This window comes from Suricata suricatta, chromosome 3 (genome assembly GCF_006229205.1).
Source record: "Suricata suricatta isolate VVHF042 chromosome 3, meerkat_22Aug2017_6uvM2_HiC, whole genome shotgun sequence".
NCBI lineage: Eukaryota > Metazoa > Chordata > Mammalia > Carnivora > Herpestidae > Suricata > Suricata suricatta.
Genome location: NC_043702.1, coordinates 71442934 through 71466240, shown reverse-complemented (window position 1 = coordinate 71466240; position 23307 = coordinate 71442934). Strand labels below are relative to the sequence as shown.

The 23307-nt window shown below is 39.4% G+C and overlaps 1 protein-coding gene across 2 annotated transcripts in view; it reads left to right on the top strand.

Annotated features, from left to right (window-relative positions):
* The window catches only part of GALNT5 (polypeptide N-acetylgalactosaminyltransferase 5), a 52320-nt gene that overhangs the window by 5097 nt on the left and 23916 nt on the right, over positions 1-23307 (top strand). For both annotated transcript variants that reach the window (XM_029934549.1, XM_029934548.1), the window contains exons 2-5: positions 10661-10827; positions 12324-12443; positions 20519-20654; positions 21202-21321. In XM_029934549.1, coding sequence (XP_029790409.1) covers positions 10661-10827; positions 12324-12443; positions 20519-20654; positions 21202-21321 — 543 coding nt within the window. The remainder of the gene's footprint in view (positions 1-10660; positions 10828-12323; positions 12444-20518; positions 20655-21201; positions 21322-23307) is intronic.

Below are 23307 nucleotides of genomic sequence, written 5' to 3'. Positions count from 1 at the left end.
GAAAACGGGAATCTGTTTTGCCTCTCAGTGAAAGGAGAAGCTTCTAAAGGAAACTCTGTCTTTTCCTTTATTTTCTACCCCCTTAGGAATGAGCAACATGGTTTTAAAAGATATGTTTCTCAGAAATTATTTTTGAATATTGATACTATTTTAAAACCACAAATAAGAGGTAGCTATCCAGATGCAACACACAAGAAGTCTTTTTACAAATTAACAATGACTTCCTAATTTTTCATTTTGAATATATAGACTCTGTTAGTCTCTGGTGTAAGGTAAATACATCCTGTTCTAACACTATGATCTATTGATTGATTCCTGCCTATTCTTTAGTTCATGGTTTTATTGTTTGGTTTTTCATTTCAATATCTTGACTTTCAAGGGAGGAAAGAAATCTCCTTATTTTATTTACAGTGATGCTTTATGTCAATAAGTAAAGTATAATTACATTTTTTTGCTTAGAAGTTTTGCCTGTAAAATATGCTTCAAATGAAGATTTTTGATAGTCATTTTAAAATTCCACATTTGATTTTTTCTTTATAAAATCTAATCTTTACAGTTCTTGCTCTTAGTTACTGAAGTTTGTTTCAGTCAGAAATAATCAATACACACAGATTTTGCTAAAATGTGGCCCTATCTATGGAAAATGCAGCACCATTCTACAGAGAGAAGTCTGTCTTCTGTACTGCAGCTATATAGTTAAGATGAAAGTCCAAAAAATGAACTTATTTTCAGAGTGCACTTCCGGAATCTGTTTTAGAGGAAAATGACTCAAACAGATTTTTGCTGCCAACATTTAGTTTTTAAAGTACAATAAGAATTACAGCATGCTGTTCTACCATTGCTGTTGTCATGAGGTTACTCGATTGCTTAATTTAATGCTTTGCTTTTCCTACAGAATTCTGGCAAGCCCCTCTCTAAAGCAATTAAACCAGTCTTTACTCTCTTAGCCCAGTCCTGGGCTTGTCAACCAACACTTTGATGCCTTCCCACACAGCTATGGAGAGTTTTCTTTTGGCACATACGAAAAGCAAAGGATAGCACCATGCATTTGCCACAAACCAGTCTAAATTACTGAGGGGAAAGAAAACCCTTTCTAGAGCCCTAATTTCCACCCCTTCCTCCCCTCTCAATCCTACTGAGGTCAAAAACCATAGCTAATAAGTAACTGGAGGAGGAGAAATGATCAGGAGGGAGAAGAATAAACTGACTGCACATCTTTCCGAAGTTCTGGCTCCTACAAGTTTATCAGGCTGGGAGAAAACAAAAACTTATAAGTTAAATGAAGTTCAAATTCTCTATTTTTACATGGGATAGATATTTTAATTGATGAAATGAGATCGCTCTTGTGACTAAAGGGATTGGGGAATATTATCTGGAATTGACTGGAGATGCTGTAGGATCTCTCTGGGAAATGAAACAGGAGAGAGAGAGAAAAATCTGGCAGGGTGATTTAAAAGGGTTATTACTGGTGCTTTGGAAGTTGTGTGTGTGTGTGTGTGTGTGTGTGTGTGTACATGCTGATTAGTGTACATCTGCAAGTTTATATGTGTTAGAGCAAAGCGTGCAATTTCACTCGGAGAGCAAGAAATAAAAAGCAAAATTTGTTGAAAAGGTACAGACTAGACCATAGCATGACAAAGGTTAAATGTGGCCAAAATATGACACAAAGCCTTTCTGTACTTGTCTTTATCACTCCCTCTCCATCATCTGAGAGTAAGAAGGGGAAAGCGGAGCAGAGGACCTAAAACACCTTTCTGCTACTAGCTCAGAGAGAAGGCAACAGCTAAACCACGCCTAATTAATGTAACACGGAGAAAACTGTTGCAGGAGATGGGTGACTTTTTCTCTCAAACACTGCCAGAGACCTTGAAATATTTCTGGGAGACAGTAATTAGTAAATGCAGGAATCCAAACCTGTTTACACGTCTGTTTTACACATCGAATCCACGTGACTAATATAACCTAATTTTTCCAAACTCCTGATGCAATACTGCCCTGGGTACTCTTGTCTCAGAAAATAACTACCTGTTGGGCTGTTCTGGGAGATCCATTCAGAGCAGAGCCTCTCAAGAAAGAAACGTTTGCTCAAGGGTCAGAAAATTGGGGGAAATAACAGTGTTTAGAAGCTCTATTTTATGGCTTGCTCTCAAAATGAAGGAAACTTTGCAGAGTCCCCTCTATGTTTAAAAAAAATCTCTATTATTCCAAATGAAATTATCTCCTAAATCGGCTCCACTTCTAAAATTTTATGTGGACACAGGTGAGAAGGAGCGGTATGGACAAACTTCATATCTCCGAGGGCCTTTCTGACATGCCTCCTCTCATCTGATCCTTAAAATCGTTCTCCAAGGCATGTGCTTTCACACACATGGACGGTCCCAGCTCTGCCTGTAGAGACACTGGAGCCGGAAGAGGCAGCTGGGGTCCCAGATGGCGGCAATAATTCCCTGGTGGCAGCCCCATTTCCATCAGAAGCCGGGCTCCCTGCGCCAGGCAGCTGGGACCGTCCATCCCTCAGATGCACCATCTCACTTGATCCTCATTATAGTTGGGGCCAGACTGATAAAGTGTTACATCTTCTTAACAGATGAGGGGAAAAAACCACAAGGAAAGGTAATTTGGCCAAGGGTCCACAGGTCACATGTAGCAGCGTGGGGACCCAAATATTAGTGCTCTGATTCTTCCTCCTCAGCATGATCCTACCACACCAGACGGGTTCTCTCCCTCAGAGTGACCATCGTCACCCCTACGTCTCTTGTGTTGGCCAAGGCTGTCTGAATAAGGGGATTCTCACTTGCTGGGCCACACCAAAAAAGTGCTTATTTATGTTCTAGGCAATGATGTGTGTGTGTGCGCACGCGCACATGCTTTTATTCCCATCCTCACAGCAACACTATGAAAGATATACTTCCTCTCGTATGATTTACAGATGAGAAAAATTAAGCCAAGGCTTGAAAAGAAAAAATGACCTCTCTGCTGTCCCTGCAAGTCAATAGCCGAGCTGATGTTCAAAAGAAAATTTCCTGACATCTAATTCTAGTTGTTGTTCCATAAAGATACAGCTCCTCCTTCTTTTGCTTCCTTATAATCATATAATTTTGACAGAAATTAAGATATCTCTATTTCTCTTCCTTACAAATGGGTCAGAGGTGTAGGAAAGGAATTAGTTTTGCATGTCAAGTACCTCTTCAGAGAGAGAATTTATAGGAAATTATGTTCTACACAGCACTAAGCAAAGAGGAGTCCGTCACTGCCAGAAACCACAGCTCAGCAGTGACCAAATAGCCATGGGCTTCTGCTATGTGATCTGACCTCTGAATGCAGCCCCTGCCTCCAAGCAAAATGTATGTGGGACCACAGGCTGCTCCTAGAGTAAGGAATGGAGAGGCGAAACCCCGCCTGAGATAGGACAGAGGTGTTTGAATTGTGACCTGATGGAGTAGGGAGTTGGAGAAGAAAGGAAAAAGGATAAAAAGAAAATAATCCATTAAGAAATTGAGGGAAATCTGACATGGGGTGGGAGAGGACAGTGGAAATGAGACCATGAAACATCAGCCAAATCCAGATCACTCAGGATCTTGTTAAGGTTCTTCTAAAGGCCAGTGAGAAAATGTAGGAAATGTAGGGTTACAGCCATGGAAATAACAATTTAATTTCCCCTTTCTCAAGGGTTTCAGGACCCAGGAGGAAGCACTTTTCAGTGATAGAGGAGCCTAGAGAATCACAGAATGTTAGTCTTGGATGAAGCTTTGAGGTCCATGTAATCTAGTCCCTTATGTAACAGAGACGTCTGAGAAGTGAAGTGACTTGCTCAAGGTCATACACTGTAGGAGAGACAGAGCTAACTACCCTGAGGTGCCCTGACCTCCACCCAGAACTATTTCTGCCACATTACACCACCCTGTTCTTCCCCCTTTCATCCCAGTCTCACTCCGACAGCTGCCTGCTCAAAATAGACTATTGTTAAAGTGGTGAATGTGGATCCTGAGTCCAGAAGCTTTGACGGATATATGGTTACCTCAGGAACCACAGTCTCAGCTGGCTAAGGCCTTGGGGGTAGAGATGATGAGGATGACTAAAATCTTATAAATTAGTTGGGCAATTCTGACTGAATGTCAAGGTAGCCTACCCCAGAAAGAACACAACATAAAAGTAAACTTTTTATGTAACTATGCCCTGTTGTCAGGGAGAGGAAAAGAAGCCCCGATATCTAAGTTCTCATAGAAAAGAATATAATACTGGACAGAGCCCCTCAGCTGAATGCCCAGTTCTCCTTCTGATCCTCCCGAAGATAGCAGAGCTTGGGGAGTGAAAGCCCCTGAAGGCCCACCTCCAGGCACTAGTTGAATTGCAAATCCAAGTTGAGAAATATTCCCCTCGACCTTCTGTTCAAACCTGAGAAGACTGAGACTTGACCCACATGCTACATTTTGATGGTTTTAGGATAAAATGAAAAATTCATAAAAATGAGAGAGAATGTTATCATCCCCCCAATCTTATGATTTGAAACCTTCTTTATTGAAGAGACTACATTCGAATCAGTTGAGTGGCTGAGCATTCAGCACTACCAGCCAAGAAGGCAAAATGCATCACTTTCTGAGTCTCTTGGTAAACGATGAGCCCTTGATAAAGCTGAATTAAAGGTTTGCCAGAGACAAGGTCAAAATACCCAGTCAAAATGAGTGAGTTTGCATTGTGGGTAATCACAGGTCCTCACACGGGTTTTTACTATGGAACTTACACGGTGTTTTTATATCCATGATCACATCAAATCTTCACAGATATTCTGTGATGAAGGCACTGTGATCTTTACCCTAAAAGTGGAGAAACTGAAGTTCCGTGTAGTTACACAACTGACTCAGGGTCATGCAGTCAATAAGTGTCAGAAAGGAATCAAAACTCAATTCCTCGTCCTCTTTCTTCAGTCTAGAAAGTCCAGAAAGCAGTAACAGGATGGTAATTTCCATTTGTTCTTAGTACTTGGATTGGCTGCCGTAATGTGAGTCTAGGCTTCTCGCAAGCAATACAGATTGGGTTAATTTTTAGGTACAGTGTGGTCTGTGGACTCTAAACACCTAACTTGTGTAATGGATGTGCATACAGAATAAACCTCGAAAAAGATTACCAACCCAGAAATATCTTGCATTTATTTAAATGAGACTTTACTTGGGCTTCAACCCCTCCCCTCAATACAGCAGAAAGCAAGGTTTCCAACAGGCAAATTTGAAGAAGGGAAATGTGTTTTAGTTGGGTCTATTTTGAAATAGTTTCTACAGCCTGCAGAAACGAGATGATTGTCTGTATGTAAGAAAGGGTGCAAGACTTCATGTGGAAAGTCTTCCTAGCCAGCTGGTATTTCTGGACACTGGAAACACGTTTAACCTGCTAAGGTACCTATAAATGTTAGACTTCCCTGACATCTCAGTCACCCAAAGCAAGGCACACTCTGCAACTTTGTATTTCAGACCTCTCTCACCCCTGTCTGTACCCTCTTCCCCGTCCTTTAATGCTGCCCCTTTTCCCAGGCACCAGTACGGCCTGTACAATATTATCGTCTTTCAATAGAATCCTGACAGGCATCTGACATATAAATCTGTTGGGATGTCTGTGTGGCTCAGTTGGTTAAGCATCTGACTTCAGCTCAGGTCATGATCTCATGGTTCATGGGTTTGAGCTCCACTTTGGGCTCAATGATGACAGCTCAGATCCTGATGTCTGCTTTGGATTCTGTGTCTCCCTCTCCCTTTGCCCCTCCCCTTTTTGCACACTGTCTTTCTCTGTCTCTCTCTCTCTCTCAAAAATAAACATTAAAAAAAACAAGAAATATATATCTGCCAATAATTGGCACAGGTACTACTTATTTCTTGGGAGACTGACATCTAATGGAATCCTTGGGCACCGATGCATATGGATTCCTAATGGTGAAACTAAGGCACCATGACAGGATAGGCAGAATGGAAGCTCAGATATTTGGTGAGTGGAGGAGATTTCCCCAAATCTTCCAAATCTCTGAGAGCTATTTCTACCACCAATTTCAAACTGTCTAACATTATGACAGTTCTTAGAACTTCCTTCTAAAAGAGATTTTTTTTAAAATCTACTGATTTATTATATAAGAAAATTCATCTGCATTGACCTGCTTGTTTAACTTGATGTACTCTTATTTGTAACTAGATTTTCTAGTGTCAACCCAATTTTAAAAATAAAGAAACTCTCAGGATTTCACATTGGAGGCTTGTTGGTTCAGACAGCTCAAGCAGAACTTGTGCAGCTGACCCTTCCTTTTAGAATTGGTTTATCTTTCTTAGTACCCAATGTTATAAGGAATATTTAAGTGTGAAATGCATTTTATATCTACTTACATTACAAAATTAGAGATGAGGAAATCATAGGAAGTCACCGATGTCTTCTGTAGACTTCCATTCATTCAGGCTATTGAACTCCTCTTACTTTACTTCCTCTCTCCCAGCCTAGAGCCTACGATGGCACCTTTATCCATTTCATACCAGTATCCTCAAAATCCTCTATGACTTTTCTTTCTACCTCATTTTCTCTGATGACCTCTAGACTTGGATTAATTTAGCAATTTGCTTTTAACTTATCCTTCCCCAGGCTGACAGACACTGGTGAAGCATATCACACCGGTATTTTGACAAAAGTTTTGAGATCTCCAAATTCAGGAATGTACTCAGTGCTCCTCAGAAATGGTTATATGTGTAGTTGGCCAGTACTCCTTGTCATTATTCATAGTGTCTGAATTTTCCCTATTCTCCTCAAGCCCCTACCCTATTACATGAACAAATAACCCTTCCTTCAACATGGGCTACAAATTTTTTCAGCTTCTCATCCTATGTGCATAAACTCATCTGTATATGTCCACATTTTTTCTTCCTGTCTCAAAGAAAAATATCTCTTCTTCCACCATTAATCTCTTTATTTGAGCTCCATTCCATCTCCATTTCTCCCATCCAACCACTTGATATGTATTTATCAAATATTAATTATGTGCACCCATGCTAGAAGCTTGTAACACTGTAGTAAGCAGGGAACTCTGGATGCAGAAGATATGAAATAAAATCAAATATTAATGCTATGACCTCCAAACCTGCAAAACAAGATGTTTCTGTTATTTGAAGCCTGAAAGTTCATCATGAGCAGCCACAGGAAACTAAGATAGATTTTGGTATCAAAAAGTGGCTTGGTGGGACACCTGGTTGGTTCAGTTGGTTGAGAGCCCAACTTTGGCTCAGGTCGTGATCTCAGGGATCATGGGTTCAAGCCCCGCATAGGGTTCTGTGCTGATAGCTCAGAGCCATGAGCCTGCTTTGGATTCTCTGTCTCCTTCTCTCTGCACCTCCCCTGTTCACACTCTGTCTCCTCTCAAAAATAAATAAACATTAAAAAAAAGTTTTTAAAGTGGCTTGCTGCTATAACAAATACCAAAAAATGTGAAGTGTTACCCATTTGCCTTGAACAAAACTGTTGGCAGAAGCACAGAAGTAAGAGATGCTGCAGGTGAGGGCTTAGGAGGAAGTGAGGAGCACAGAAAAGAAAGTTTCTGTCTTCTTTAAGAACACATATTTTTGGGGCACTTGGGTGGCTCAGTTGATTGAGAGTCCAACTTCAACTCAGGTCATGATCTTGGTTTGTGGATTTGAGCCCCATGTCAGGCTCTGTGATGACAGCTCAGAGTCTGGAGTCTGCTTCAGATTCTGTGTCTCCCTCTCTCTCTATTCCTCACATGCTCACACTCTGTCTATCTCTCTCCTTCTCTCTCAAAAATAAATAAACATTAAAAATGCTTTAAGGATACATATATTGTCTGAAACAGACTGTTGGTAAAAATATGACCATTCTAAGTGTCTCATGAGAGTTCAGAAGGAAATGCAGAACACATTAGTATGAATTGGAGAGAAGATGATCTTTGCAAGATAGTGGCAGAAACCTGGCTAAATTGTGTCCTGCAGCTGTGTGGAAAGGAGAATGTGCAAGTCATGAACTTGGACATTTAGCTAAAGAAAATTCCAAGGCCAAGTGTTGACAGTGTGGCCTGGTGTTTCTGTTCATAGTAAAATGTGAGAAGAGAGATAAATTGAGGAAGAAACTGAAAAGCAGGGTTTTTTTTTTTCTTGTAATTTGTTACAGCAGCCACAGGAAACTAATACAGACCTTAGTGGAGTCAAGAATATCTCATATTCAGAAATGCCAATCTATGGATCTTTAGTATAGAGTAAGATTAGTTTAAGCTGCCTGTTAGTTAATGTTAACATTAAATACCTGATTAGTAGATCAAGATACCTGATCAAAATGGGAGTTTTTAAAAAAAATTTTATGTCACTTGAAGATTTGGGTCATGTGTCTATCAGCTCTCAATTTATTTGTTTAAGATTACCTACCAAAAATACGTAAAATAAATCCACTTTGTCTTAGAGCTCAAGTTCCCAAACTGGCCTATCAACAATGTGTCCTTCTGTAGGTAGAATTTTATTTATGCTTTTTTTTTTAAGATATGACCCATCAGACTGTATATTTGCTCAACAGAGTTGATGGAAGTCTTTTTTTTATTCTTTATTTATTTTTGAGAGAGAGGGAGAGCACAAGCAGAAGAGAAGCAGAGAGGGAGACCCAGAATCCAAAGCAGGCTCCAGGCCCCAAGCTGTCAGCACAGAGTCCAACACAGGGCTCAAACCCATGAACCCCAAGATCATGACCTGAGCCAAAGTCCGACACTCAACTGACTGAGCCACCCAGGTGCCCCAAGTTTTTTTTAAGACATATATTCTCAGGGCCTCCTGTTGAATTAATTTTGGGGGTATGGAGATTGGATATGTAAAAGCTTTGTGGGTAACTATAATAACCATCCACTTTAGGATCCCATTGAAATTATAGACCAAAGCTGGATTTGCCTACCTTTTCTTAAGTGTCTGCTGTGTGTCAGATCTATACTAGGTAAGTTTTATATAATATTTACACTTAACCTTACAATTAGCAGAATCTTAATCTCTGCTTGGAGGTTCTTAATCTCTGGCGAATTGAGGTTTAAAAAAGTAACAATTTATCTAAGCCAGTAATTAAAGGAACTGATATTTGACCACATATCTATCTGATACCAAAACTCTTGCTCTTGGTACAGAAAACTCCGCATAATGCAGTGGAATGAAGACTATTTGTTCACATTTCCATATATATCCTTTCTAGGTGAATCATATATCCTTTCTAGGTGCCTAGCTTCTGAAGCTTCAATTTTCTCAACTTAGAGAAGAGGTTAATAACATGGATCCCAACCAGTTATTAAAATCATCTGCATAACAGTAGTTTATTAAGTATAGTTACTAAATGGTAGATGCATGCAAATATGGTTTTACTCTTATCTATTTCTTCTTTACAGACCAAGCAAAGTTAGATTATCTGGCAGAAATGCCTACTGCCACAAAATGCTACATATACTGCCAAGCTTCTTTTATTCTCAAGAACTTAAGGCTTCCTGAATGGCTATTTCTAGAGCCAGACTGCACCAGAGTTTGAGTTCCAACTGTGTCATTTACTAACAGTAAAATCATGAACTAGTCTCACCATGATTTCAATTATTTATCCATAAAAGAGGGAAGAGAGTCTGTTGGTTTACACTGAAATGACACAGAGTGCCTATAATATTTATTTATGATCATCATAATTTAATGATGACATTACTAACAGTAGCTGTGTTAGAAGGATGGTGAATATTCTTTGTGAGATTCTGCTGGGCAGAATCTCCTCTGAGAAGGGGAGCACAGGCAGGGGCTGCAAGAAACCAGCAGTGAGGCAAGACACACTGCAGTGCAGGGCATGGTAAAAAACCAGGACCAATTACAGCCTACCTGAATACCAACTCCCACTGGAGCCTTATCCTCCTCTCTATGCCAGCAAAATTCTTTCAACAGTGGTTACTCTGTAGCACAGAGAGTCTCAGCAAGTAACTCTTAAATAGATAAGGAAGATGAATAGTTTAATTATATATCTCCATAAATGCATTCACATGCAGAGTGAGAGAAAGAATATTTCCTTCAGCACTTGGGAGAAGGCCAGTTGGAAGGGCAATCATAAACTACTTGGTAATATTAATTAAGTCAGAGTGTTCCCTTGTGGTATATGATCTAATTAGAATAGGAGTACCTACCATTTGGTGAATTCCTGTGCCAGGAACTGTGCTAGACAATTTATGTACATTCTTTCTAGACAGTAAAACTCTGTTGAATAAAAACATTTACCTAATTTTAAAGATGATGGAATAGAGATAAAGAAAGATTAAGTATGGTATCAATGGATAAAAGACCTGAGAAATATCAGTGGTGAGATTCCAAAGAGTGTCTAACCAATACAGCCTATGTCCTGTCCACTACAATGAAATGCCTCCGCAGGAACTTCTCATGTCTTGCATTGCTTTTATAGCAACTACTGCCACTGGCTATATGTAGTAGATAATGGATGGATGGGTGAATGAATGGATGGATGGATGGATGGATGGATGGATGAACAGATATATAGAAAAATATACATACCTACAGATAAACAGAACATGTGAGTACATGTGTATATACATACAATTGTACTCTGTGACTTTTAAAACCATCTCATGGCTCTTGTTAACACATCATTGTGCCCTGCTTGTGTCCTGGCCCAGGTGTACAGAGCAGCTAGTTCATAATAACCTCCCGACCACCAGTGTCATCATGTGCTTTGTCGATGAAGTGTGGTCCACTCTGCTGAGGTCTGTTCATAGTGTGCTTAATCGCTCTCCTCCTCACCTCATCAAGGAGATTCTGCTGGTGGATGACTTCAGCACCAAAGGTAAGAAAACCACTCCCAAAAATTAAACTTTGATATATATAACCCATCAGAGTTAGATTCTGTGAAAAACAAAGATATGGAAAGTCTGTGGTTTCTTCCTCAAGAGCAAAGCATATTACATGTTAAGTGTTGAGAAGACAAGTTGTAAGTTGTCAATAGGACCAGAGAGATGAAGCTTCAACAGAGTGCAAATGCAGAATCAACCACAGTGCAGAAGAAGTGAAGAATCTCTCTCTTGGAATTATTACATAATTTGTGTATACAAGTAGTCCTTTTCTACCTGAGGTCCCATTGCCACCATATTACAAATTCCCCAAATACAATCCACATCAGAAATTTTTAGAAAATAGCAAAGAGAGGACGACCTTAATAGGACGACTTAGCTTTGATCATGACCATAATGACATGGGCCAGTTTCATCAGCCTCCGAGCGCCTACCAGGATCACACTGAGGTCTAGCAGCAGGGAAAATCCATGAAAAAAACTGGTTGAAAACTTTGAGAAGGGGTCTTGAAAACATACACAGAAGTAGTATCTAGTCACCAAGCAAATAATAGTCTTTTGCATGAAGGGGGTATCCAGATTTGGAGGGACCTAAATCTTATATGGTTCCAGGGTCCTCTTTAAGAAAAAAAGTGACAGGGGTGCCTGGGTGCCTCAGTCAGTTAAGCATCTGACTTCGGCTCATGTCATAATCTCATGGTTTATGAGTTTAAGCCCTGTGTATGCTCTGTGCTGACAGCTTAGAGCCTAGAGCCTGATTTGAATTCTGTCTCTGTCTCTCTGTCTCTGTCTCTCTCTCAAAAATAAATAAACATTAAGGAAAGAAAGAAAGAAAAAATCCAACAAAATTAGTAGGAAAGTGAGCAGCAGAAGTACATCTGGAAGCCATTCCTACTTAGGATATCTGTCAATAGCTTGACTACACATAGAAGTGACTGCAAGTCATAGAAATATACCCCATAGAACCTCAACAACATTCCTTTATATGAATTCCTCTTTGGCCACTCAACAAGACAAAAGAGGTATGATGGAGAAGGAGTGATAGTAGGGAAGTGACCATGGCCTTAACCAGTTGCAGTTGCAATATCTTTATTTCAAAAATATTTTCAATTTGCATACAATGTTTAGCTTCTATCTGGTGTTGGAAGGTGCCTTTGTAAGGTAGGAACTTTGTACAGGAAGCCAGAGCCTCATTTATTTCAAGGCAGAGTTGCCCCATCCTGACAAATACTCAGAAAAGGTGAGCCCTTCTCTGTAACTTGGTAACACTGAAAAGGATTTGAGCTTTAAGAAACAGATAGCTTGGGGTATTGAATACATACAAACAACCATCCAAGAAAATGACATCAGAAAATAAAATGGCCCAATGAATGAAATTTAGTGATGATAGTACACATCATAGTTTCTGGAATTTGATGTTGAGAAGGCACTGCTAGTATTATCCAGACCTAGTTGCTCAAAGTGTTTCCTTGTCTATTCTTGCTGTGATATAGACTACCTAAAAGATAATCTGGATAAATACATGTCTCAATTTCCAAAAGTTCGGATTCTTCGCCTCAAAGAGAGACATGGCTTAATAAGAGCCAGGCTGGCAGGAGCACGGAATGCAACAGGTAAGAAGCCATTCATTTTTTTATTTTGGCTATATTTTTGTTTTAGTTAATTTTTTTCAAATATACAGCAAATTTGAAATAATACCACAGCAAACATCCATATAGCCGTCTTCATTCCCCCAAATTTAGCTTTTTGCAATGTGTGCTTTATTACACACACACACACACACACACACACACACACACACACACAAACACGTTTATATATACACACTTTTTTCTCAACTTTTGAATTTACAGATAATATGACCCTACAATGCTGTCTACCTTAGTAGGCATCTCTGAAAAATAGAGACATTCTATTAGGTAAGCACATTTTCATATCTAAATATCATCTGGTTTATGGTCTTTTCAGATTCATCATTGATCCTGAAATGTTTTTAATAGTTCCTTCTCTCTTTTGAAATTTGAGATTTAATTAAGTTTCATGCACTGCATTTGGTTGTTTACTCTCCTTAGCTTCTTAATCTAGAGTAGATAGCACCCTACTTACCACTGACTTGACTGTGTTTTTTTAAGTGTCCAGGCCATTTGTTTTGAACATTTGGCCACATTTTGAAATTTCTTCACTGCTTCCTCTTGTTACATTCAGGATAAATGTTTCTGGTGTGCATACTGTATAGAATTCTACTACGTTGGTGGTAGAAATTGTGTCCCACTTATGGCTTCAAATCAAGGGACTATGATGTCAGGTTGTCCCACTGTTGGTGATGATAATTTTGAACACTTAGTTAAAATGTTGACAGCCAGATTTTTCTTTGGGGAGTAAGAAGCAATTTGGGGGATAATACTTTGATCCACATGAATACTCTGTTTTCCTTACATTTTACCCTATGGTTTTTTACCCATTGATGATCATTGCTTACATCACTTATTGCACTGAGGGCTGTCCGTCTCTTCTGCCTTCCCTTCCTCTTCTCTTTCTTCCCCCCTTCTCTTCTCTCCCTCCCTCCTCTTTCTTTTAGGGAAATCCCCACTATTTTTAATTTATGCTTTCAAAAATTCAATGTGTATATTATTAGCTTGCTTGCTTGCTTTCTTACTTCTTTCATCCCTTCCCTCATTCCTTCTTTTATTTATTTATGATACTCAAATTGTCTCAACTGTGACCACTTGGAGCCCCTTCAAGTGCTAGATGAACTAATTTAATCCTCACAATTACTCTAGGAGGTAGGTACAAGTACTTTCCTCATTTTGCAGATGAAGATATGAAGACACAGTGCCCAAGTTCTCCCAGCTAGTAAGTGACATAGCAGGATTGGAACCTAGTAAACTCCAAATCCTCACTCTTATCTACTACATTTTGCTGCCTCTAGACAGTTAGATACCACTCTTTTCTGTAATCTATGGCATTTCAAAGCATTTCAGATTTCCACCAGCTTGAATTTAAGCATGTTCTAAGTTATCTACTCACCTGAGTTATACCTCCTTGTAACTAGACCACAAATTTGGAACTTTTCTTATCCCACTAGTTTGCTAATAAATTTCTTTGGCCTTTAATGGAAAGTTTAAACAAACTAACAACACATCACACCAAAATAGGCATTGCAGTGACAGATAAGATGCTTACTGATAAACTGCATTTGAAAAATTAAGCAAAAATCCATGTTTTACTCCTTTTTTGGGAAGTAATTACCCACAAATGATATGAAAATAGGAAGTGAGAAAATAGTCCAAATAGGCAGGTTTGGGGCTAAGATCTGGATAAAGAACATCCCCAGGCAAGTGGAACAAAAAGTACAATGTCCTGATACAGAAATATGTTCTGTGTATTCAAGCTAAAGAAAGAAGCTTATTATGGCTGATGGGTGCTGACCATAAAGAGAGTGGTAGGAGATTCATTGGGGTGGGGGCAAGGCAAAGGCAGGCTTTTGCAAAGTTTTATGAGTCATCTGAGGAGTGTAGGCATTATTATTTGTATAATATGAAGCCAATGAAGTACATTAAAGAGGTGAATAAAATTGTCTGACTTGATTTAAAGCTCACTTTGGCCAAGTTGTAGAGAATGGGTATTAGGGAAATGAGACAGGATGTAGGGAGACTAATTGGCAGGCTATTACAGTTGTCCAGGCACCAGGGAGGTAGTAGGGCAGATGGGAGTGGTCAGCGTAAGAATATATTGTGGACATGGAACCCACAGGACTTGTCATCAGGTAAGATATGAAGAGAGTAATAAAGAAAGGAGTAAAACAAAACAAAAACAAAAAATCCTCTAGGACTGGAATCAGAGCAAGTTGGGTGGTGAGGCCATAACCAGAGGAACAGATTTGGGATTGCAGTTGAGTTCCGATTTTGTTCATGTAAATTTGAGATCGAAATGAGACATCCACATAAAGAAAGCTGACAAGTGCAGAACCAGAAATGTAATGCTTCTAAAAACTTCTCTCTGCCTGAATGGAGCATAATGCATGCAGGAGCTGATCTCTGCAATCGTCCATATGCCTAGACAACACAGGAGGCCTCTTCAGATGGGGTGCAATGAACTTGATCAAAGCAGTTGTCTAATTGGCCTGTCTAAGTATTTATAGTTACAGCCAGAAGATAATTCTTTGAATTTAGTAAATCCAAATGTAATAATGTAAATTTGGCTCTTAATCTTTAATACCCTTGAGCACATTAGCTCAGTTTTAGTCTGGTAACTCTTAAACTATTTTGACCACAATCCATGTTAAGAAATAAATTTTACATCACAACCTAGTACACATATATGTTATACATATAACTATAGTAGACATTTCATGAAATAACTTGTGCAGCAGATTCTAGTATCTTTTCTTTCCATTTTATTTTTTTTTAAGATTCTGCCCAATGCCAGTATATTGTTGTAGTAACTTGCTAAGGGGTCCCAATTTTAGTTTGGAAAGCCCACGAGGCGCATCTTAATTGCTTGTCACTATCTAAGGAAGAATTGCTTCTCAAACTATCTTGGAAGAAGAAGTAGAAAGGTGTGTTTCAATGGGATTAGTAACAGCTTTGTCCAAGGATATATCCAAGGGCCCTGAAGTGTACCTGAGTCCTGTGAAAAATTCAAGGGTATTCAGAATCCTGTACCAGCATTAGCTGAGGAAATAATTCAAGGGGTATTCAGGGTCTGGCACTGAGGAGGGCTGGTCACTCTGGTGAGTTCTTGTGGACTCCTCTCTGGGCATTCCTCAGCCATCACAAGTAGAGCATAGGTAGGAGATACTCTCAGCCTGAACAGTCTCTGTAATCAGAGATCAACAAAGATATCAGGGCAGAAAATTTCTCTAGACTGCCTCAACCAAACAAAGAGATGAGGGACCAGAATCTGAATTCATAATCTGACAGACCTTGACAGCTAGTGTTTCCTACAGATTTACCCTTTAGGAATTAGAGGAAAGGGAGAGGAAACCACAGGCAAGAATGAGATAAAAGATCCAAGGACCTGAAGAAACTAGTCAAGAGGCCTCATTTTGGTTCCAGAGTATTATTAGACTCTCTGAAAGTACAAAATGCAAAATATTAAGGGCAAAACAATAACTCTCTCTCACCACTGGCCATGTTCACTACATATTTGGCTTCCAGGGCATGATACATTCTTCATCTGGATCTGATTCAGACAGAAAGATCAGGTCCAATCAGTTATTTCCTGAGAATGAGCAGTTAGAGAGGCCAAACAGGATTTAAATTTTTGGAGGGCATACCATGGTCAGTGGATCTCTAGGGAAAGTGTCCTATATGAAGCTAACAGAAGTAAAAAGAGACGCGGTGATTGAGGTGCAAGTGTACAAGCCAACCACCAGGATCTTATACTAGTAGTGAACAAAAGAGCAAATTCCTGCCCAGCCGAGAAGAGTCTGAAGTCAGGCAGGTTCAATAGTACACTCCAGAGAGTCAGGGTAGAGATAAGCTTCTCATTTCCTTTATAACAATGGCATTTAGAAAAATATTTGACATTGCTGTGAGCATTCCAAAGAGTCAGTTGGCTAAATTTAAGTATGTGGACTAAAGTGGCCTCTAACTCTTGAAAAACTCTGAGGTCTCTTGAAAATCAACAGTTCTTCTGTAAATTTCTACAACTTGTTTCAGCTGCAAGTAAAACAGGTGGTATCCTTAGCATCATTTATAAATTATTATGTAAATTTAAATGGCCAGCCAGATCTACATTCCTCAAGGAACCCTAAACACAACAAACCAATACTAATTGGTGCTGGCGACAATATCCCAAGCTGGTTAGCTATATAAATGAGAGTTCCTACTCAACAAGGAGCCAAAGCTTTTTGGCACGTGGAGCATCTCTGGGCTTGTCAAAAAGTAAATAAATAAATAAGTTACAATCCAATCCATCTGCAAACAATCCAGCATTGCTGGGACCTACTTATAGGAAACAAAACCTGCCAGTTGACCATCAAGATAAGATTATTTTGAGCTGTATCTTAAATACTCATTGACAAACAGTGACAATACTAGCCATTTATAAGGAATTTAAGTATTAAGTATATCTTAGAAATAACTCTATTAGGTAAAGCTCAGAAAGGTTAAGTGTCTTATCCAGTGTGGCTAAGGAAAGCAGAGCTGTGTGACTTCAGTCCTATGTTCATTTCACCATGACTCTCTAGGATAGCAACAGTGTGTGAAATGTCCCCAGACCATACCCACCACAAGTAGAAATCATAGCCAGAGTCAGCAACATAGACAGTTCCCCGGTCTAGTTCCTGAGATCTTTTTTAAATTAAAGTATTTGAAAGTGGAGCAATGACATTCACGCACAGGAGGATTCTCTTCTTGTCCAAAATAAAACCGTATAAAATTCCAGTCTATGTTTGGGGCAGAGGATACTTCTTTTGGGTCCTGGCGACAAGTGAATGAAAGTTTATATGAGGATCTGGGCCAGGTGGGAAGTGAATGTTGGTTTGGGGATCCATCCTGCTGCCTCCAAAGACTGAGAAAGTCAATCCAGACCTTTTTGGCATTATAAACTTACTCTGAGGAAAGGACCAGGCAGTCTAGTAGAAATTGCTCTTTGGTTTGAATGAACCAGCAGTAGCAGTGATAGGAGGTAAAAAGAGAGATGGAGGCAAACCATAAGAGATTCTTAAATACAGAGAACAGAGGGTTTGCCGGAGGAGAGGTGGGTGAGGATATTGGCTAAGTGGGTGATGGGGATTAAGGAGGGCACCTGTGGGAATGAGCACTGTGGTGTTATATGTAAGTGATGAAATACTGGGTTCTACTCCTGAAACCAATACCACACAGTATGTTAACTAACTAGACTTAAAATTTTTAAAAAATGTAGTAAGAGAAAGGGGCTGTCTTCTGCACATGGTATATACATCAACCACGTAGGACCTTAGGAGGCCATGCTTACATGTCCTACACACTAGATGGCCCCTGTGAACCTTCACACACAGGGAGCAGGCTGTGGAAGAGGGCACCCTGAGGAGATAATGACCTCTCATTATTAAAAGAGCCATAATCTCTGAAAATAGGATGCCCTCAGCATGATCAGGAGTTGAAACCACAGTCTCCCAACAGTTGAAGATGAGTGGGGGCGGGGACTTTGATCTAGCACAGCCCAGTTCCGCCTAGAGACTTCTCAAGAACATTCCTCACCACGATTTTGACTAAGGTCAGTTTCTTTACCTTCTTTCAAAAATCCCATTGTTGATCACTTAATTAATAAGATATTGAACCATTAATTAAGAGGTTTCTTACAGTTTTTAGTGGATAATGATCTATCATCCACCTTGATCTTTGCCTGCTATCGTCTTCTGATTTGCTTTAAGCTCTAACAGCTTTTCCTCTTTCTGGCCATTTTTTCTTTCTTTTCTTAGGCACACAGGCAATGGAATAAACTATTTTTTAATATCAGGCTGCCACTTAGCTGTGCAAACTTGAAAAAGTCTCAGTTATTTGTTTCTCTTCAAAGGGAATAAAACTAAGACCTACATCTCATTTCTTAAATGGGAATAAAAATTAGACTTATACTTCAAGGTTATTGGATGGATTAAGCAAGACAACCATCTAGAACACTTAGAGCCATGTCTGACATAGAAAAAACACTTAGTTGAAAATGACTGATGTTATTACTGGTCAGTCAAGAGCTAAGGGGGAGCACCCAGGTGTCAGTTCAAATAAACCAAAATGAAAGTAAAACTCAAGTCTTTAATCATGTCCTCCAATAACATAAGTAAGAAGTATAAGTAAAAATTGAAACAGAAGAAATATGCTGACCCCCTCAATGTTCCATTTTTCCTTGTAGAGAGATGGACTAGTGGATTCAGCAAATGTGAGGATCATCTCAGTGTCTAGGGGAGCCCCGAACAAAAGACTCCTCCTGTTTTATGGCCCCTGGGGGCTAGGGTGAGAGAAAAGAGAGGGCTAAGGGTGGAAAAGCAGTGACTGCTAAGTGGAAGAAAATGTGCTGGAGATCTACCTTCCACATAGTGAGACCGAGTTCCTCCTGACCTGAAGGAGTCCTCAGAATGGAGGAAAATGGAAGAATGTGGGCTGGTAACACAGCTTTGCTAAGAGCATGTCCACGGAGTGGTAAAAAGACCTGAGCTCTTGACTGCAACTCCCCTCAGAGGCTGGGGTGCACTATGCAGACTGTGTCTGGTGTGAGAGGGTGGCCTTCCACCATGAGGCCGGGGAGGGGAACCTCTGTAATTGTCTACGGTCCGGCCTGAAGGGACACAGAGGATTTTGGTCATATTTCAGATTCCCCAGGTTATTATTAATCTTAGACACACACACACACACACACACACACACACACACACACACACAATCCATTTGTACTAATCATTTGGAACAGTGTAGATGCTACTTAGAATTTTACTGAGAAAAAAACGCTACTTCACACAATTAATAGAAAAAAAATTTTTTTAATAAGTATTTTTTAGCCTCTGATTTTCTTTTTCTTTTTCCTCTTGCAACTCTTTTACTTTTATTGTGGTAAAATATAGGTAACATAAAATTTACCATCTTAATTGTGTTATTTCTTCAGTGCACAGTCCAGTGCACTGGAACCTATACCCACTAAACTATTCCCTATTCTTCCTCCCCACCCTTGTAACCTTTTCACACTACCTTTTAGCCTTGCTGAGTCCTCCCCTTTTATTTGTTTGCACCCCCATTATGCAAAATGATTTTTCCTCTTCATCATTCCTAAGGCCAACCTTGGAATATCAAACTCTGCCTGGTCTTCTGAAAAACAGAGCTCCATTTTTCACACACCCTCACCCCAGGGAAATGGGACCTGCCCTCCTTAGAAGAGACAAAGTGACCACATTTTTATTTCTTTATTTTTTTAAGTTTTTTTCTTTTATAGTTTATTATCAAGTTGGTTTCCATATAACACCCAGTGCTCATCCTGATAAGTGCCCTCCTCCATGCCCATCACCCCCCTTCTCCTCTTCCCCTCCCCCATCAGCCCTCAGTTTGTTCTCAGTATTCAAGGGTCTCTCATAGTTTACCTCCCTCCCTCTTTCCAACTATTTTTCCCCCTTCTCCTCCCCCATGATGCTCTGCTAAGTTTCTCCTGTTACACTTAGCATGACTCCCTCCAGGTCCATCCATTTTGCTACAAATGACCAGATTTCATTCTTTCTCATTGGCATGCAGTATTCCATTGTATATATAAACTACATCTTCTTGATCCATTCATCAGTTGATGGACATGTAGGCTCTTTCCATGTTTTGACTATTGTTGAAAGTGCTGCTATGAACATTGGGGTTCATGTGCTCCTATGCATCAGCACTTCTGTATCCCTTGGGTAAATCCCTAGCAAGGCTATTGCTGGGTCACAGGGAGTGGCCACCTTTTTAATACTAAGGATTCCCTCCAGAGTCTTGGCTACCCATTCCAAGTGGCTTATCAATTTTTTGCAAACAAAAATGATGCTTTCCCCATAAAATTTCCAGAAACAAAATTTCTTTTATTTCATTATAGAATGAAAATATAGGGACTACAAACAGTGAAAATTCCTGCCTTTCCAATGTGTTGCCTTTATAGTCACTTTTCTGGAGCAATCCCCAAGACCTTTGAACATGACAAACACACACACTCAATATATAGCATTTTCAAATGATTTTTTTTTCTGGCCCTCTAGGTGATGTGTTGACATTCTTAGATTCTCACGTGGAGTGTAACGTTGGTTGGTTGGAACCTCTTCTGGAAAGAGTTTATTTAAGTAGAAAAAAAGTAGCCTGTCCAGTAATTGAAGTCATCAATGATAAAGATATGAGGTAATATTGTCATATTCCACAAGATACTTCTAAGTGACTCTTTAACTAGCAGCCACAGAAAATACTGGTCCTATTCCTAAGCTGCACACTTTTAAAAATCTAAGAAATCCACAGTTCATCCATTTAAATAAATGGAAACACATAATAAGTATCTTGGAATCAGAGAAGGTCAATCCAATGGTTGATCATCAAAATGCTTAACTCTCAATACCAATAATTCCTTACCTCTTTCTATTCAGCTGTGCCCAAAAACATTTACCTTCCTTAAGATTCATTCATCTTTTTGTGGGAAATATACATATGCTCCTAGATTGTTTTCTTCCCTCAAAAATATCCAGTACATTATTAAAAGTGTAAGTTAAAAACAGGCAATCCAGCCAATTAGCCACAAATGCAAGTTGTACTCATAAATTTTCTTGAAATGTTATAAAAAGTTTGTGATAATCTCAAATCATTTGTGTAAGCACTTGCTTCATTCATTTGGACAAGATGTGATTAAGTATATGTGTATGATCTCAGGCAGCACTTTTATTTTTTCCTGGATTAGTTACATGACCGTGGACAACTTTCAAAGAGGCATCTTTGTGTGGCCCATGAACTTTGGTTGGAGAACAATTCCTCCAGATGTTGTTGCAAAAAACAGAATTAAAGAAACTGATATAATACGGTAAGTGTGTGTGGTTTAAGATTAGGAAGCACTCATGTATCTTCTTATAAAGGTATAGGAAGCAATTTCACAAAACAAGTATTTCCTGTCATTCTATAGACCATCAAGACTTATGGTTTTAGCCAATAGATGATCAAAAGCAAAGTTTTCCTAAGAAATTAGTTCCCCACTACCAAACGTTTTCTAAATGGGCAATTACACCCTATTAATCTCTGAATCCAGTGAAATTCACTAACACTATTCCCGTTCCCTGGGATTTATAATCTAAGAAATATAAACTAGTTGAATATGCTGCATAAATGCTATACAAACACACATAATATTAAAGCCAACATGAATAAAAATTAGAAGAGTAAATAATACTAATAAAATATTATTATAATAATAACTACTATTAGGATTTTCTTTTGGAGTCTAACCCTACCCCTTCCATGGGCCATATTCTGTAAAAGAATTGAGAAACAAGCACAGAAGGCAAATAAATTAAAAGCGGGGCTTTATTGCTAGAGAAGCTGGATTGAATTACACAGCTTAGACCTGAAGCCAAAGTGAAGACTTTTGAACACTTCCCCAGGAATCTAGGCGCGCACGCAGCCAGCGACAGGCAGAGCGGCAGGAGTCCCAAAGGCTTCCCAGTTGGAGAGAGAACAAGTACAAAGAGAAAGCCCAGCCCACACCATGCATTGCAGCATTATTCCTCAGAATTTACCCCTTATCCTTTGCTAGGTGCCATGCTTTCAGAATTGACATTCCTGGCAAGTCAAGTAGATGTACTATCATTTCTCAAGCACTCTGCATTTAGCCCTCTCTATAACCCTAGGGAAGGTGGTAGGATTGCCATTATAGAGATGAGGACACTGAGCCTTAATACTTAATTATCCCAGGGATATAAAGTTTGTGAAAGAACAAATTGGGTTTCAACTCTATATCTGCCTGAATGTAACACTCTCGCTCTGATCCCACACCTAAAGAACCTCTTTGTGTTTTTCAGATTCCCATTTTGAGAGTCAGAGTAGTGATTGAGCTCAGATTATATCCAACATAACGTCAGGAAGAGAATGCATTCTCGATAGACTGGAAAGGACATTTGTCATTCAGACAGAGTATGTGCCTAAGGGGAAGGGAAGAAGGTGTGGGGTAGAAATTATATTACCCTTGAGATTGCTATATACCTTGAGCACAAGACAAGCTCTCCACACCAACCTTTCTGCTGACTCAGTGTAACCAACTTGGGAAATGATTACTGCTGATTCAAGTGTAGTTTCTATCCCCCATGATCTATAACAGTAGTGATGGCTCTGGAGTCAGACTCTGGACTCAAATCACAACTGTATTATTGACAGATGGTATGAGCTTTAAAAAGTTACTTAACCTTTTTGAATCTCTGTTTCCTCAGTTCTGCATTAAGGCTAATAGAAGTAGCTACCTCCATCATCTGAGTATTAAATCTGATTATATAACATGCCTTAAAAAGCATTTGCCATGTAACAAGCTGTCAGTAAAGTCTGTCCATAGTTGAGACACTGTGGTCAAGTGAGAGATCATAGCGTCAAACCAGACCACCTAAATTGAACCCCAGATGTCTATCATACTAATCTGTGACCTTGGGAACGTTTCTAACTTTTTCTGTGTTGTAGTTTCCTAATGGTGCATAGTTGCAGAATTTTTGTAAAGTCTGAGGTTATATATGTTTATAGTGACATATATACATACATATCAATATATGCTATATATATATGTATATATGCCCTAAATAAGCATTGTTAAATATAAATATCTGGAGAGTTTGTGTCAGAGAGTAAAGACAATAAAAATCGTACTTCCATGCCCCATCTTTGCTCTGACCCAAATCAAGTTCTGCCACCATGAACCATGGAACTGATTACTTCAATGCTATTTGTGACTCCTTAGACCTCCCCACCCTTGATGGCTATTTTGAAGTGTCTCTTAACTCCATCACAACTTCAGACGGGAACCTCTCTAAGA